The sequence below is a fragment of the Somniosus microcephalus genome, unplaced genomic scaffold (assembly GCF_052327205.1).
Source record: "Somniosus microcephalus isolate GS21.2 unplaced genomic scaffold, FLI_Smic_1.0 unresolved_chr1, whole genome shotgun sequence".
Taxonomy (NCBI): domain Eukaryota; kingdom Metazoa; phylum Chordata; class Chondrichthyes; order Squaliformes; family Somniosidae; genus Somniosus; species Somniosus microcephalus.
The window spans coordinates 35,982,270-35,999,200 of record NW_028225179.1 but is presented as its reverse complement, the minus strand read 5'-3'; the positions used below and the strand labels follow the sequence as shown (position 1 = coordinate 35,999,200).

The window sequence follows — 16,931 nt, the reverse complement described above, 5'->3', positions numbered from 1 at the left end:
GCTGAAGGCACGGCCACCAATGGCGGAGCGATTATAATCAGGGATTTTCAAAAGGCCAGAATAGGAGGAGCGCAGAGATCTCGGGAGGATTATAGGGGCTTGAGGAGGTTGCAGAGATTGGGAGCGGCGAGGCCATGGAGAGAACAAGGATTGGGAATTTTAAAATCGAGGCGTTGCTTAACCGGGAGCCAGTGTAGGTCAGTGAGCACAGGGGTGATGGGTGAACAGGACTTGGCGCGAGTTAGGACACGGGGCAGCAGAGTTTTGGGTGATCTCAGGTTTACGTAGGGTGCAATGTGGGAGGCCAGCCAGGAGTGTGTTGGAATAGTCGAGTCTAGAGGTAACAAAGGCCCGGGTGAGGGTTTCAGCAGCGGATGAGCTGAGGCGGGGCGGAGACGGGCGATGTTACGGAGGTGGAAGTCGGCGGTCTTTGTTATGCTGTGGATATGTGGTCAGAAGCTCATTTCAGGGTCAAATATGAGACCAAGGTTGCGAACAGTCTGGTTCAGCCTCAGACAGTTGTTAGGGAGAGGGATGGAGTCAGTGGCTCGGGAACGGAGTTTGCGGCAGGGACCGAAAACAATGGCTTCGGTCTTCCCAATATTTCATTGGAGAACATTTTTGCTCATCCAGAACAGTATGTCGGACAAGCAGCCTGACAATTTAGACACCGTGGAGGGGTCGAGAGAAGTGGTGGTGAGGTAGAGCTGGGTGTCGTCAGCGTACATGTGGAAACTGAGGCTGTGTTTTCGGATGATGTCGCCAAGGGGCAACATGTAGATGAGAAATAGGAGGGGGCCAAGGATAGATCCTTGGGGGACTCCAGAGGTCACGATGCGGGAGCGGGAAGAGAAGCCGTTGCAGGTGATTCTCTGGCTACGACTGGATAAGAATGGAACCAGGCGAGTGCAGTCCCACCCAGCTGGACGATGGTGGAGAGGCGTTGGAGAAGGATGGAGTGGTCAACCGTGTCAAGGGCTGCAGACAAGTCGAGAAGGGCGAGGAGGGATTAAAAACCTTTGTCACAGTCACAAAGGATATTGTTTGGTGACTTTGACGAGAGCCGTTTCGGTACTGTGGCAAGGGGCGGAAACCTGATTGGAGGGATTCAAACATGGAGTTCTGGGAAAGATGGGCACGGATTTGGGAGGCGACAACACGTTCAAGGACTCTGGAGAGGAAAGGGAGGTCGGAGATGGGGATGGTAGTTTGCAAGGACGGAATTATCAAGGTTTGCTTTTTTGAGGAGAGGGGTGATGACGGTGGATTTGAGCGAGAGGGGGACAGTACCTGAGGAGAGAGAATCAGCGAACACTGGAGCCAGAAAAGGAAGTTGGGTGGTCAGCAGTTTGGTGGGAATAGGGTCGAGGGAGCAGGAGGTGGGTCTCATGGACAAGATGAGCGGAGAGAGATCATGGGGGGAGACCGGAGAGAAGCTGGAGAAAGATGCGAGTTCAGGACTAAGGCAGGGAGGAACCTTAGAGGAAGTTTGGCCCGGTGGGCTAAGGGGAGGGCGGGAAGTGGCAGAGGCAGCTGATCGGATGGTCTCAATCTTACAGACAAAGGAGTCCATGAGCTCCTCACACTTGTCATCGGAGGTGAGGGTGGAGGAGACAGGGGAGAGGGGTTCAAGAAGACGGTTAGCAGCAGAGAATCGGAGCCGGGGTTTATCTTTGCATTGCAGAATGACTCTGGAACAGTGAGCAGTTTTGGCGGATGAGCGCGGGACCCGATAACGCTTTATGTGGTCCAGCCAGATCTGGCAGTGAATGGCTAAACCATTGTCCGCCATATCCGTTCAAGTCTGCGTCCCTTGGACTTAAGGGAGCGAAGATGAGAGCCGTAACGGGGGGAACGACCAGAGAGCGAGAGGGGGAGGCGGCGAGAGGGGGAGGGCGGCGAGAGACATAGAGAGAGACAGAGATGACCAGAGAGCAAGGGACATAATGTGCAGGTTCCAGCACAGACTCCGCTGACTCACCAAGTTCAATGCATGTGATCCCAAGAGACCAGACATCAACTTTCCCATCGTACTGTCCCTCATCCATGGCCAGGATTACTTCAGGGGCCATCCTGCAACATAGGATAGGGAGTGAGAGTGGGGAGAGGAAAGGAGGGAGAGGCGGGGACAGGGAGGGAGAGATAGGAGGAGGAAAGGAATGGGGAGAGAGAGGGGGAGCGAGAGAGGGGGCAGGAGTGAGAGAGGGGAGCGAGAGAGAGAGAGGGGAGCGAGAGAGAGAGAGAGGGGGGAGCGAGAGAGAGGGGGGGAGCGAGCGATAGCGAGAGAGGAACGAGAGAGGGGGCGGGAGCGAGAGAGAGAGAGAGAGAGAGAGAGGGGGGAGCGAGAGAGAGAGAGAGAGAGAGAGAGAGAGAGAGAGAGGGGGGAGCGGGGCGAGGGGGGAGCGGGGCGAGGGGGGAGCGGGGCGAGGGGGGGGGGAGCGGGGCGAGGGGGGAGCGGGGCGAGGGGGGAGCGGGGCGAGGGGGGAGCGGGGCGAGGGGGGAGCGGGGCGAGGGGGGAGCGGGGCGAGGGGGGGCGAGGGGGGAGCGGGGCGAGGGGGGAGCGGGTCGAGGGGGGAGCGGGGCGAGGGGGGAGCGGGGCGAGGGGGGAGCGGGGCGAGGGGGGAGCGGGGCGAGGGGGGAGCGGGGCGAGGGGGGAGCGGGGCGAGGGGGGAGCGGGGCGAGGGGGGAGCGGGGCGAGGGGGGAGCGGGGCGAGGGGGGAGCGGGGCGAGGGGGAGCGGGGCGAGGGGGAGCGGGGCGAGGGGGAGCGGGGCGAGGGGGCGGGAGAGAGAGAGAGGGGGAGAGGGATAGAGAGGAGGAGAAACGCTCCCCTGCTCCAGACGATGGTACGTACCAATATGGCGTCCCCACGAAGGAGTTGGCGGGAGCGATGATCGACGCTGAGCCGAAATCTGCCAGTTTCACTTGTCCCGGCTCCGTTAGCAGGACATTGCCAGCCTTCACATCCCTGCACGGGGCGGAGAGAAAGTTCAAAATTGCTGTTACCGCACTCACTGTTCCCCGCGGGCGCCGACTCTCCCCGGGGTGCGGGTCCCCGCGGGCGCCGGCTCTCTCCGGGGTGCGGGTCCCCGCGGGCGCCGGCTCTCCCCGGGGTGCGGGGTCCCCGCGGGCGCCGACTCTCCCCGGGGTGCGGGTCCCAGCGGGCGCCGACTCTCCCCGGGGTGCGGGTCCCCGCGGGCTCCGACTCTCCCCGGGGTGCGGGTCCCCGCGGGCGCCGACTCTCCCCGGGGTGCGGGTCCCCGCGGGCGCCGACTCTCCCCGGGGTGCGGGTCCCCGCGGGCGCCGACTCTCCCCGGGGTGCGGGTCCCCGCGGGCGCCGACTCTCCCCGGGGTGCGGGTCCCCGCGGGCGCCGAATCTCCCCGGGGTGCGGGTCCCCGCGGGCGCCAACTCTCCCCGGGGTGCGGGTCCCCGCGGGCGCCGACTCTCCCCGGGGTGCGGGTCCCCGCGGGCGCCGACTCTCCCCGGGGTGCGGGTCCCCGCGGGCGCCGACTCTCCCCGGGGTGCGGGTCCCCGCGGGCGCCGACTCTCCCCGGGGTGCGGGTCCCCGCGGGCGCCGACTCTCCCCGGTTGTCTAACCCCCTTGAGGATATCCGACTTCAGCCGCCCCCCTGGGCTTTTGACCTCCTGCGTACCCCACCGCCGAGGCTGTCTGACCCCTGACGGTCCGGGCCGCTCTCACCTGTGGATCATGTTGTGTAAGTGTAAATACGCCAAGCCCTGCAGTGCACCATGGGTAATGGCGGCGATCTCCACTTCCTGTAGCGGCTTCCTGTGAACTGGAACATGAGAAGAGCGTCAGACTCCGTCCAGACAGACACTGGGACCAGGCACAGACTCCAGCCAGACACAGGCCCTGGGACCAGACACAGGGGTTGGGGGTTGTGGGTCAGTGAGCAGTGGGCGGGTCCTGTGGGTTTGGGTCGGGGGGTCAGTGGGCGGGTCCAGTGGGTATGGGTCGGGGGGTCAGTGGGCGGGACATGTGGGTTTGGGTCGGGGGGGTCAGTGGGCGGGTCCTGTGGGTTTGGGTCGGGGGGGTCAGTGGGCGGGTCCTGTGGGTTTCGGTCGGGGGTCAGTGGGCGGGTCCTGTGGGTCGGGGGGGTCAGTGGGCGGGTCCTGTGGGTTTGGGTCGGGGGGTCAGTGGGCGGGTCCTGTGGGTTTGGGTCGGGGGGTCAGTGGGCGGGTCCTGTGGGTCGGGGGGTCAGTGGGTGGGTCCTGTGGGTCGGGGGGTCAGTGGGCGGGTCCTGTGGGTGTGGGGGTCAGTGGGCGGGTCCTGTGGGTTTGGGTCGGGGGGTCAGTGGGCGGGTCCTGTGGGTTTGGGTCGGGGGGGGTCAGTGGGCGGGTCCTGTGGGTTTGGGTCAGGGGGCTCAGTGGGCGGGTCCTGTGGGTTTGGGTCGGGGGGTCAGTGGGCGGGTCCTGTGGGTTTGGGTCGGGGGGTCAGTGGGCGGGTCCTGTGGGTTTGGGTCGGGGGGGACAGTGGGCGGGTCCTGTGGGTTTGGGTCGGGGGGACAGTGGGCGGGTCCTGTGGGTTTGGGTCAGGGGGCGGGTCCTGTGGGTGTGGGGTCAGTGGGCGGGTCCTGTGGGTGTGGGTCGGGTGGTCAGTGGGCGGGTCCTGTGGGTCGGGTAAGTGGGCGGGTTCTGTGGGTTTGGGTCGGGGGGGTCAGTGGGCGGGTCCAGTGGGTTTGGGTCGGGGGTTCAGTGGGCGGGTCCTGGGGGTCGGGGGGTCAGTGGGTGGGTCCTGTGGGTCGGGGGGTCAGTGGGCGGGTCCTGTGGGTTTGGGTCGGGGGGTCAGTGGGCGGGTCCTGTGGGTGTGGGGGTCAGGTCATGTGGGTTCGGGTCGGGGGGTCAGTGGGCGGGTCCTGTGGGTTTGGGTCGGGGGGTCAGTGGGCGGGTCCTGTGGGTTTGGGTCCGGGGGTCAGTGCGCGGGTCCTGTGGGTTTGGGTCGGGGGGTCAGTGGGCGGGTCCTGTGGGTTTGGGTCGGGGGGTCAGTGGGCGGGTCCTGTGGGTTTGGGTCGGGGGGGTCAGTGGGCGGGCCCTGTGGGTTTGGGTCGGGGGGTCAGTGGGCGGGTCCTGTGGGTTTGGGTCGGGGGGACAGTGGGCGGGTCCTGTGGGTTTGGGTCAGGGGGCGGGTCCTGTGGGTGTGGGGTCAGTGGGCGGGTCCTGTGGGTGTGGGTCGGGTGGTCAGTGGGCGGGTCCTGTGGGTCGGGTAAGTGGGCGGGTTCTGTGGGTTTGGGTCGGGGGGGTCAGTGGGCGGGTCCTGTGGGTTTGGGTCGGGGGTTCAGTGGGCGGGTCCTGGGGGTCGGGGGGTCAGTGGGTGGGTCCTGTGGGTCGGGGGGTCAGTGGGCGGGTCCTGTGGGTTTGGGTCGGGGGGTCAGTGGGCGGGTCCTGTGGGTGTGGGGGTCAGGTCATGTGGGTTCGGGTCGGGGGGTCAGTGGGCGGGTCCTGTGGGTTTGGGTCGGGGGGTCAGTGGGCGGGTCCTGTGGGTTTGGGTCCGGGGGTCAGTGCGCGGGTCCTGTGGGTTTGGGTCGGGGGGTCAGTGGGCGGGTCCTGTGGGTTTGGGTCGGGGGGTCAGTGGGCGGGTCCTGTGGGTTTGGGTCGGGGGGGTCAGTGGGCGGGCCCTTGGCTTTGGGTCGGGGGGGTCAGTGGGCGGGTCCTGTGGGTTTGGGTCGGGGGGGGGTCAGTGGGCGGGCCCTTGGCTTTGGGTCCGGGGGTCAGTGGGCGGGTCCTGTGGGTTTGGGTCGGGGGGTCAGTGGGCGGGTCCTGTGGGTCGGGGGGTCAGTGGGCGGGCCCAGTGGGTCGGGGGTCAGTGGGCGGGTCCTGTGGGTCGGGGGGTCAGTGGGCGGGCCCAGTGGGTCAGTGGGCGGGTCCTGTGGGTCGGGGGGTCAGTGGGCGGGTCCTGTGGGTTTGGGTCGGGGGTTCAGTGGGTGGGTCCTGTGGGTCGGGGGGTCAGTGGGCGGGTCCTGTGGGTTCGGGTCAGGGGGGTCAGTGGGCGGGTCCTGTGGGTTCGGGTCGGGGGGGTCAGTGGGCGGGTCCTGTGGGTTTGGGTCGGGGGTTCAGTGGGCGGGTCCTTTGGGTCGGGGGGTCAGTGCGCGGGTCCTGTGGGTCGCGGGGTCAGTGGGCGGGTCCTGTGGGTTTGGGTCGGGGGGTCAGTGGCCGGGTCCTGTGGGTCGGGGGGTCAGTGGGCGGGTCCTGTGGGTTTGGGTCGGGGGGGTCAGTGGGCGGGTCCTGTGGGTCGGGCGGTCAGTGGGCGGGTCCTGTGGGTTAGGGTCGGGGGAGTCAGTGGGCGGGTCCTGTGGGTTTGGGTCAGGGGGCTCAGTGGGCGGGTCCTGTGGGTTTGGGTCGGGGGGAGAGTGGGCGGGTCCTGTGGGTTTGGGTCAGGGGGTCAGTGGGCGGGTCCTGTGGGTGTGGGGTCAGTGGGCGGGTCCTGTGGGTTTGGGTCAGGGGGTCAGTGGGCGGGTCCTGTGGGTGTGGGGTCAGTGGGCGGGTCCTGTGGGTTTGGGTCGGGGGTCAGTGGGCGGGTCCTGTGGGTTTGGGTCGGGGGGTCAGTGGGCGGGTCCTGTGGGTTTGGGTCGGGGGGTCAGTGGGCGGGTCCTGTGGGTCGCGGGGTCAGTGGGCGGGTCCTGTGGGTTTGGGTCGGGGGGTCAGTGGGCGGGTCCTGTGGGTCGGGGCTCAGTGGGCGGGTCCTGTGAGTTTGGGTCGGGGGGTCAGTGGGCGGGTCCTGTGGGTTTGGGTCGGGGGGTCAGTGGGCGGGTCCTGTGGGTCGGGGGGTCAGTGGGCGGGTCCTGTGGGTCGGGGGGTCAGTGGGCGGGTCCTGTGGGTCGGGGGGTCAGTGGGCGGGTCCTGTGGGTGTGGGGTCAGTGGGCGGGTCCTGTGGGTTTGGGTCGGGGGGTCAGTGGGCGGGTCCTGTGGGTCGGGGGGTCAGTGGGCGGGTCCTGTGGGTCGGGGGGTCAGTGGGCGGGTCCTGTGGGTCGGGGGGTCAGTGGGCGGGTCCTGTGGGTGTGGGGTCAGTGGGCGGGTCCTGTGGGTTTCGGTCGGGGGGGTCAGTGGGCGGGTCCTGTGGGTGTGGGTCGGGGGGTCAGTGGGCGGGTCCTGTGCGTTTGGGTCAGGGGGTCAGTAGCCGGGTCCTGTGGGTTTCGGTCGGGGGGGTCAGTGGGCGGGTCCTGTGGGTGTGGGTCGGGGGGTCAGTGGGCGGGTCCTGTGCGTTTGGGTCAGGGGGTCAGTGGGCGGGTCCTGTGGGTTTGGGTCGGGGGGTCAGTGGGCGGGTCCTGTGGGTCGGGGGGTCAGTGGGCGGGTGCTGTGGGTCGGGGGGGTCAGTGGGCGGGTCCTGTGGGTCGGGGGGGTCAGTAGCCGGGTCCTGTGGGTTTGGGTCGGGGGGTCAGTGGGCGGGTCCTGTGGGTCGGGGGGTCAGTGGGCGGGTCCTGTGGGTCAGGGGGCGGGTCCTGTGGGTCGGGGAGGTCAGTGGGCGGGTCCTGTGGGTTTGGGTCGGGGGGTCAGTGGGCGGGTCCTGTGGGTTTGGGTCGTGGAGTCGGGGGTCAGTGAGCAGGCCGTGTGGGTTTGGGTCGGGGGTCAGTGAGCGGGTCCTGTGGGTTTGGGTCGGGGGTCAGTGAGCGGGCCCTGTGGGTTTGGGTCAGGGGTCAGTGAGCGGTTCCTGTGGGTTTGGGTCGTGGAGTCGGGGTGTCAGTGAGCAGGCCGTGTGGGTTTGGGTCGGGGGGTCAGTGAGCAGGTCCTGTGGGTTTAGGTCGGGGGGTCAGTGAGCGGTTCCTGTGGGTTTGAGTTGGGGAGTCGGGGGTCAGTGAGCGGGTCCTGTGGGTTTGAGTCGGGGGGTCAGTGGGCGATTCCTGTGGGTTTGGGTCGGGGGTCAGTGAGCAGGCCCTGTGGGTGTGGGTGAGGGTCAGTGAGGGTCCGGGTGAGCAGCGAGATTAAAGCTTGTACTCACCCTCCAGCAGGTCGGAGGCGGATCCCAGGCAGTATTCCATGACCAGCTGAAAGAGACAGAAAGAAATCAGGTCTGAGGCTGGACTGGACACAACAAGATACACAGGATTGGGGCCTGGGGGCATTTACGTTGGCCTTTATTGCAAGGGGGGTTTGGAGTATAAGAGTAAGGAAGTCTTGCTCCAATTGTACAGGCCTTGGTGACCACACCTGGAGTACTGTGCACAGTTCTGGTCTCCTTATCTAAGGAAGGATATACTTGCCTTGGAGGCGGTGCAACGAAGGTTCACTAGATTGATTCCTGGGACGAGAGGCTGTCCTATGAGGGGAGATTGTGTAGAATGGGCCGATACTCTCCGGAGTTTAGAAGAATGAGAGGGGATCTCATTGAAACATACAAGATTCTGAGGGGGATTGACAGGGTCATGAGAACATAAGGAATAGGAGCAGGAGTCGGCCATGCGGCCCCTCGAGCCTGCTCCGCCATTCAATAAGATCATGGCTGATCATCGACCTCAACTCCACTTTCCCGCCCGATCTCCATGTCCCTCGATTCCTCTCGAGTCCAAAAATCTCTCGATCTCAGCCTTGAATATACTCAACGACTGAGTCTCCACAGCCCTCTGGGGCAGAGAATTCCAAAGATTCACCGCCCTCTGAGTGAAGAAATTCCTCCTCATCTCAGTCCTAAATGACCGACCCCTTATCCTGAGACTGTGACCCTGGTTCTAGACTCTCCAGCCAGGGGGAAACAACCTCTCAGCATCGACCCTGTCAATCCCCTCAGAACCTTGTATGTTTCAATGAGATCACCTCTCATTCTTCTAAACTCCAGAGTGTACCGGCCCATTCTACACAATCTCCCATCATAGGACAGCCCTCTCATCCCAGGAATCAATCGAGTGAACCTTCGTTGCACCGCCTCCAAGGCAAGGATATCCTTCCTTAGATAAGGAGACAGAACTGTGCCCAGTACTCCAGGTGTGGTCTCACCAAGGCCCTGTACAATTGGAGCAAGACTTCCTTACTCTTACACTCCAGGCCCCTTGCAATAAAGGCCAACATGCCATTTGCCTTCCTTATTGCTTGCTGTACCTGCACGCTAGCTTTCTGTGTTTCTTGTACGAGGACACCCAAATCTCTCTGGACACCAACATTTGAAAGTTTCTCACCATTTAAAAAATATTCTGTTTTTCTATTCTTCCTACCAAAGTGAATAAGCTCACATTTCCCCACATTACACTCCATCTGCCACCTTACTGCCCACTCACTTAGTCTATCGATATCCCTTTGCAGACTCTGTGTTCTCCTCACAGCTTACTGACCCACCTAGCTTTGTAATCATCAGCAAACTTGGATACATTACACTCGGTCCCTTCATCTAGGTCATTAATATAGATTGTAAATAGCTGAGGCCCCAGCACTGATCCTTGCGGCACCCTAATAGTTACAGCCTGCCAACCTGAAAATGACCCGTTTATCCCTACTCTCTGTTTTCTGTCCGTTAACCAATCCTCTATCCATGCTACTGTATTACCCCCAACCCCATGAGCCCTAATCTTGTGTAATAACCTTTTATGTGGCACCTTATCGAATGCCTTTTGGAAATCCAAATATACTACATCCACTGGTTCCCCTTTATCTACCCTGCTAGTTACATCCTCAAAAAACTCTAATAAATGTGTCAAACACGATTTCCTTTTCATAAAACCATGTTGATTCTGCCTAATCATGTTATGATTTTCTAAGTGCCCTGATACCACTTCCTTAACAATGGATTCCAGCATTTTCCCGACAACTGATGTCAGGCTAACTGGCCTGTCGTTCCCTGTTTTTTCTCTCCCTCCTTTCTTGAGTAGCGGTGTTACATTTGCGACCTTCCAATCCACTGGGACCGTTCTAGAATCTAGGGAATTTTGGAAGATCACAACCAACGCATCCACTGTCTCTTCAGCCACCTCTTTTGGAACCCGATGTAGGCCGTCGTGTCCAGGGGATTTGTCGACTTTTAATCCCATTAGTTTCTCTAGTACTTTTTCTCTACTTATATCAATTACGTTAAATTCCTCATCCTCATTAGACCCTTGATTTCCCACCATTTTTGGTATGCGTTTTGTGTCTTCTACTGTGAAGACAGATACAAAATATTTGTTTAATGTTTCTACCATTTCCTTATTTACTATAATAATTTCTCCTGTCACAGCCTCTAAGGGACCAATGTTTACTTTTGCTACTCTTTTCCTTTTTACATACTTGTAGAAGCTCTTACAATCTGCTTTTATATTTCCTGCTAGTTTTCTCTCATTCTATTTTTTCCCCCTTTTTATCAATTTTTTGGTCAACCTTTGCTGGTTTCTGAAACTCTCCAATCGTCAGGCTTACCATCAGACTGATACCTGGGATGGCAGGAATGATTTATGAGGAGAGATTGGGTCGATTGGGCTTATACTCGCTGGAGTTTAGAAGAATGAGAGGGGATCTCATTGAAACTTATAAAATTCTGACAGGACTGGCAGCACGGTGGCATAGTGGTTAGCACTGTTGCCTCACAGCGCCAGAGACCCGGGTTCGAATCCGGCCTTGGGCGACTGTCTGTGTGGAGTTTGCACATTCTCCCCGTGTTTGCGTGGGTTTCCTCCGGGTGCTCCGGTTTCCTCCCACAGTCCAAAGATGTGCGGGTTAGGTTGATTGGCTATGATAAATTGACCCTTAGTGTTAGGGGGATTAAATATGTGGGGTTACAGGGATAGGGTGGGATATGTGTTGGTGTAGGGGTTACGGGGATCGGGTGGGATATGTGTCGGTGCAGGCTCGATGGGCCGAAATGGCCTCTATCTGCCACTGTGGGGTTCTGTGATTCTGTGACTGGACAGACTAGATGCAGGAAGGATGTTCCCAATGGCTGGGAGTCCAGAACCAGGGGTCACTGTCTAAGGATAAGTGGTAAGCCATTTAGGACAGAGATGAGGAGGAATTTCTTCATCCAGAGAGTGGTGAACCTCTGGAATTCTCTACCACAAAAGGCATTTGAGGCCAATTCATAAATATATTCAAAAAGGAGTTAGATATATTTCTTAAGGCTAAAGGGATCAAGGGATATGGGGAGAAAACAGGCTCGAGGGGCCGAATGGCCTACTCCTGCTCCTATCTTCTATGTATCTATGTATTATTCTTTGCAACATTATAAGCTTCTTCTTTCAATCTAATGCCATCCTTAACTTCTTTAGTTAGCCACGGTTGGATCACTTTTCTCTTTTAGTTTTTGTTTCTCAATGGAATGTATTTTTGTTGAGAATTATGAAATATTTTAAATGCTAGCCACTGCTTATCTACTGCCATACCTTTTAATGTATTTTTCCAATCTACCTTAGCCAACTCGCCCCATATACCTATGTAATTGGCTTTATTTAAGTTTAAAACTCCAGTTTCGGACTTAGAATTTCACTCTCAAAATTAATGTGAAATTCTATCATGTTATGATCACTCTGCCCCAGAGTATCCTTTACTATGAGATGGCTAATTAACCCTGTCTCATTACACAAGATCTAAAATAGCCTGTTCCCTGGTTGGTTCCATGACATATTGTTCTAGAAAACTGTCCCCAATGCATTCCATGAACTCGTCCTCCAGACAAACTTTGCCAATTTGATTTGTCCAGTCTATATGAAGATTAAAGTCCCCCAAGATTATTGCATTACCTTTGTTGCAAGCTCCTACTATTTCTTGATTAATATTCTGTCCAACAGAATAGCTACTGTTAGGGGGCCTGTATACTACTCCCACCAGTGTTTTCTGCCCCATGTTATTCCTTATCTCCACTCATACTGATTCTACTTCTGATCCATTCTGCCTGTCTTTTCATAGAAACATAGAAGATAGGAGCAGGAGTAGGCCATTCGGCCCCTCGAGCTGCTCCGCCATTTAATGAGATCATGGCTGATCATCCAAATTCAGTACCCTGTCCCTGCTTTCTCCCCATATCCCTTGATCCCTTTAGCTCAAGAAATATATCTAAGTCCTTCTTGAATATATTTAATGAACTGGCCTCTACTGCCTTCTGTGGTAGAGAATTCCACAGGTTCACCACTCTCTGGGTGAAGAAATTCCTCCTCATCTCTGTCCTAAATGGCTTACCCCTTATCCTTAGACTGTGACCCTTGGTTCTGGACTCCCCCGCCATCGGGACATCCTTCCTGCATCTAGTCTGTCTAGTCCTGTTAGAATTTTATAAGTTTCAATGAGATCCCCTCTCATTCTTCTAAACTCCAGTGAGTACAAGCCCAGTCGACCCAATCTCTCCTCATACGTCATTCCTGCCATCCCAGGTATCAGTCTGGTGAATCTTCGCTGAACTCCCTCCATGGCAAGAACACCCTTCCTCAGATAAGGCGACCAAAACTGCACACAATACCAAGGTGTGGTCTCTGTACAACTGCAGCAAGACATCCTTGCTCTACTCAAATCCTCTCGCTACGAAGGCCACATACCATTTTCCTTCTTAACCGCCTGCTGCACCTGCATGCTTACCTTCAGCGACTGGTGCACAAGGACACCCAGGTCTCGTTGCACTTCCCCTTCTCCCAATCTATTGCCGTTCAGATAATAATCTGCCTTCCTGTTTTTGCCACCAAAGTGGATAACCTCGCATTTATCCACATTATACTGCATCTGCCATGCTTCTGCCCAATCGCCCAACCTGTCCAAATCATCCTGGAGTTTCTCGGCATCCTCCTCACAGCACACGCCCACCCAGCTTTGTGTCGTCTGCAAACTTGGAGATATTACATCTAGTTCCCTCGTCTAGATTATTAATAATAATCATAATAATAATAATCAACTTTTATTGTCATTGTTAGTGCACAGGTGCAGTACAACGAAATGTAGGCTTGCGGCTCCCGAGAGTGTACATTTAGATTAAGACATTTAAACATTCAACATACATTTGGCTTGTAGTATATTAACATAAACATAACCATAATAAAGTGCATCGGCAGATGTGCAGGCTTTAGAGTTTGTTTGTGGAGTTCAGTAGGATGACAGCCCTGGGAAAGAAGCTGTTCCTAAATCTGGTCGTTCGGGTGCGAATGCATCTGTAGCTTCTCCCAGATGGCAGGAGGGCGAACAGACTGTGGCTGGGGTGGGTAGGGTCTTTGATGATGTTCCCTGACCTCCGTAAACAGCGTTTCTGGTATACGTGCTCTATGGTCGGTAGCCGGGTGCCGGTAATAGCGTGGGCAGTTTTGACTACCCGTTGCAGGGCTTTCCGGTCATAGTAGCTACAGCTGCCATACCATACTGTGATACAGTTTGTCAGGATGCTTTCTATAGTGCAGCGGTAAAAGTTAGAGAGGATCAGGGGTGACAGGTTACATCCCTTCAGCCTCCTTAGGAAATATAGGCGCTGCTAGGCCTTCTTCACCAGAGAGGAGGTATTGAGGACCATCTTCCGTGATGTGGACTCCGAGGAACTTAAAGCTGTCCACCCTTTGTGAATAGCTGGGGTCCTAGCACCGATCCCTGCGGTACCCCACTAGTACCCTGGTACATTTAGTTCCCAACCTTGGCCACCTTGCAACCATGTCTCTGTAATGGCTATTAGGTCAAACCCATTTATCTCTATCTGTGCCACTAGTTCGTCTATCTTGTTACGAATGCTGCGTGCATTCAGATAAAGACCCTTTAATTTAAATTTTTTACCATTATTCCCTGCTTTGACCCTATTCTCTGCTGCACTGCTGCCATTAAACTCTCTGTCCCTTCATGTCACACGCTGCTTATTTTTACCCAAATCGCTACACTGCTCTATTGCCTTGACCTTTCTCTTCAGATTTCTAAATTGCCCTTCCCTGATGCTGAGAGGTTGTTACCCCTGGCTGGAGAGTCTAGAACGAGGGGGCGTAGTCTCTGGCTAAGGGGGGGGGGTCATCCATTTAGGAGGAATTTCTTCACTCAGAGGATGGTGAATCTTGGGAATTCTCTGCCATATAGGGTGGATAAAGGGGAACCAGTGGACGTAGTGTATTTAGACTTCCAAAAGGCATTTGACAAGGTGCCACACAAAAGATTATTGCTTAAGATAAAAAATCACGGGATTGGGGATAATATTCTGGCATGGATAGAGGATTGGCTATCTAACAGAAGGCAGAGAGTTGGGATAAATGGTTCATTCTCAGACTGGCAACCAGTAACTAGTGGTGTTCCGCAGGGGTCAGTGCTGGGTCCCCAACTCTTTACAATCTATATTAACGATTTGGAGGAGGGGACCGAGTGTAACATATCAAAGTTTGCAGATGATACTAAGATGGGAGGGAAAGTAGTGAGTGAGGAGGACATAAAAAACCTGCAAGGGGACATAGGCAGGCTAAGTAAGTGGGCAGAGATCTGGCAGATGGAATACAATACTGGAAAGTGTGAGGTTATGCACTTTGGCAGGAAAAATTGTAGAGCAAGTTATTATCTTAATGGCAAGAAACTGGAAAGCACTGAAGTACAAAGGGATCTGGGGGTCCTGGTGCACGAAACTCAAAAGGTTAGTATGCAGGTGCAGCAAGTGATTAAGAAGGCCAATGGAATGTTGGCTTTCATTGCTAGGGGGATAGAATATAAAAATAGGGAGGTATTGCTTCAGTTGCACAAGGTATTGGTGAGACCGCACCTGGAATACTGCATACAGTTTTGGTGTCCATACTTAAAAGACATACTTGCTCTCGAGTCAGTACAAAGAAGGTTCACTCGGTTAATCCCGGGGATGAGGGGATGGACATATGAGGAGAGGTTGAGTAGATTGGGACTCTACTCATTGGAGTTCAGAAGAATGAGAGGCGATCTTACTGAAACATGTAAGATTGTGAAGGGGTTGGATCGTGTGGATGCGGGGAAGATGTTCCCGATGATGGGTGAAACTAGAACTAGGGGGCATAGTCTTAGAATAAGGGGCTGCTCTTTCAAAACTGAGATGAGGAGGAACTACTTCACTCAGAGGGTGGTAGGTCCATGGAATATGCTGCCCCAAAAAGCTGTAGAAGCTACATCATTACATAAATTTAAAACAGAAATAGACAGTTTCCTAGAAGTAAAGGGAATTAAGGGTTACGGGGAGCGGGCAGGAATTTGGACATGAGTCTAGGTTCGGATCGGTCATGGCCCTGTGGGTAGCGGAGCGGGCCAGGGGCCGTGTAGCCTGATCCTGCTCCTATTTCGTGTGTCTAATTCTGTTAGATTCAGGAGATGGTTCCGTGATAGTGGATTGGCGGTTAGGATCAGATCAGCCATGATCTTATTGAATGGCGAGCAGGCTCGAGGGGCTGTATGGCCGACTCCTGCTCCTAATTCGTAAGCTAGGGCCAGGGCAGCGGTGGGGCACCGGGATAGAGCCCAGGGTCCAGTCGGGTCCTCTCTCTGATCTGGGTACCTACCCATGCTGTGTGTTCTCGCAGGTAGCAGCCTTTGTACTCGATGGTGTTGGGATGCCGAAGATTCTGTAGAAACTTCACCTCTTTAATAATGTCCTGCCATTTCTGTCCGAGAGAGACAGAGAGAAGAGCAGTCAGACATGCCATACAGACGCCGATACACAGGCCCTCCGCCATGCGCTCGATATGCGTCAACCACCCCCCGCGCACATCCCGTATAATACTCCCCGCACACATCCCGTATAATACTCCCCACACACACCCTGTATAATACTCCCCACACACCCCCTGTATAATACTCCCCACACACCCCCTGTATAATACACACTCCCCACACACCCTGTATAATACACTCCCCACACACACCCTGTATAATACACTCCCCACACACACCCTGTATAATACTCCCCACACACACCCTGTATAATACTCCCCACACACACCCTGTATAATACTCCCCACACACACCCTGTATAATACACTCCCCACACACACCCTGTATAATACACTCCCCACACACACCCTGTATAATACACTCCCCACACACACCCTGTATAATACTCCCCAAACACACCCTGTATAATACTCCCCACACACACCCTGTATAATACACTCCCCACACACACCCTGTATAATACACTCCCCACACACACCCTGTATAATACTCCCCACACACACCCTGTATAATACTCCCCACACACCCTGTATAATACACTCCCCACACACACCCTGTATAATACTCCCCACACACACCCTGTATAATACTCCCCACACCCCCTGTATAATACACTCCCCACACACACCCTGTATAATACACTCCCCACACACACACCCTGTATAATACACTCCCCACACACACCCTGTATAATACACTCCCCACACACACCCTGTATAATACTCCCCACACACACCCTGTATAATACTCCCCACACACACCCTGTATAATACTCCCCACACACACCCTGTATAATACACTCCCCACACACACCCTGTATAATACACTCCCCACACACACCCTGTATAATACACTCCCCACACACACCCTGTATAATACTCCCCACACACACCCTGTATAATACACTCCCCACACACACCCTGTATAATACTCCCCACACACACCCTGTATAATACACTCCCCACACACACCCTGTATAATACTCCCCACACACACCCTGTATAATACACTCCCCACACACACCCTGTATAATACACTCCCCACACACACCCTGTATATACACTCCCACACACACCCTGTATAATACTCCCCACACACACCCTGTATAATACACTCCCCACACACACCCTGTATAATACTCCCCACACACACCCTGTATAATACTCCCCACACACCCTGTATAATACACACTCCCCACACACACCCTGTATAATACACTCCCCACACACACCCTGTATAATACACTCCCCACTACACACCCTTATAATACACTCCCACACACACCCTGTATAATCACACTCCCCACACACACCCTGTATAATACACTCCCCACACACACCCTGTATAATACTCCCCACGACACACCTCTGTATAATACTCCCCACACACACC

The 16,931-nt window shown here is 56.2% G+C and overlaps 2 protein-coding genes across 3 annotated transcripts in view; one reads left to right on the top strand and one right to left on the bottom strand.

Moving 5' to 3' along the window:
* LOC147094609 (serine/threonine-protein kinase TAO2-like) overlaps positions 1-16,931 on the top strand; it is an 81,841-nt gene that overhangs the window by 44,274 nt on the left and 20,636 nt on the right. The window lies entirely within an intron of this gene.
* On the bottom strand, positions 675-15,531 carry LOC147094611 (serine/threonine-protein kinase TAO3-like). 2 transcript variants are annotated; one of them, XM_085974443.1, is made up of 5 exons: positions 15,368-15,410; positions 7,954-7,999; positions 3,700-3,789; positions 2,853-2,966; positions 675-2,073 (listed from the first exon to the last, which is right to left on the bottom strand). In XM_085974443.1, the coding sequence occupies exons 1-5, from the start codon at positions 15,369-15,371 to the stop codon at positions 1,668-1,670; spliced, it is 660 nt and encodes a 219-aa protein (XP_085830569.1). In that variant the 5' UTR covers positions 15,372-15,410; the 3' UTR covers positions 675-1,667. The 2 variants fall into 2 exon arrangements, with proteins under 2 accessions (XP_085830569.1, XP_085830568.1); XM_085974442.1 differs by having other exon boundaries at positions 683-2,073; positions 3,700-3,796; positions 15,368-15,531.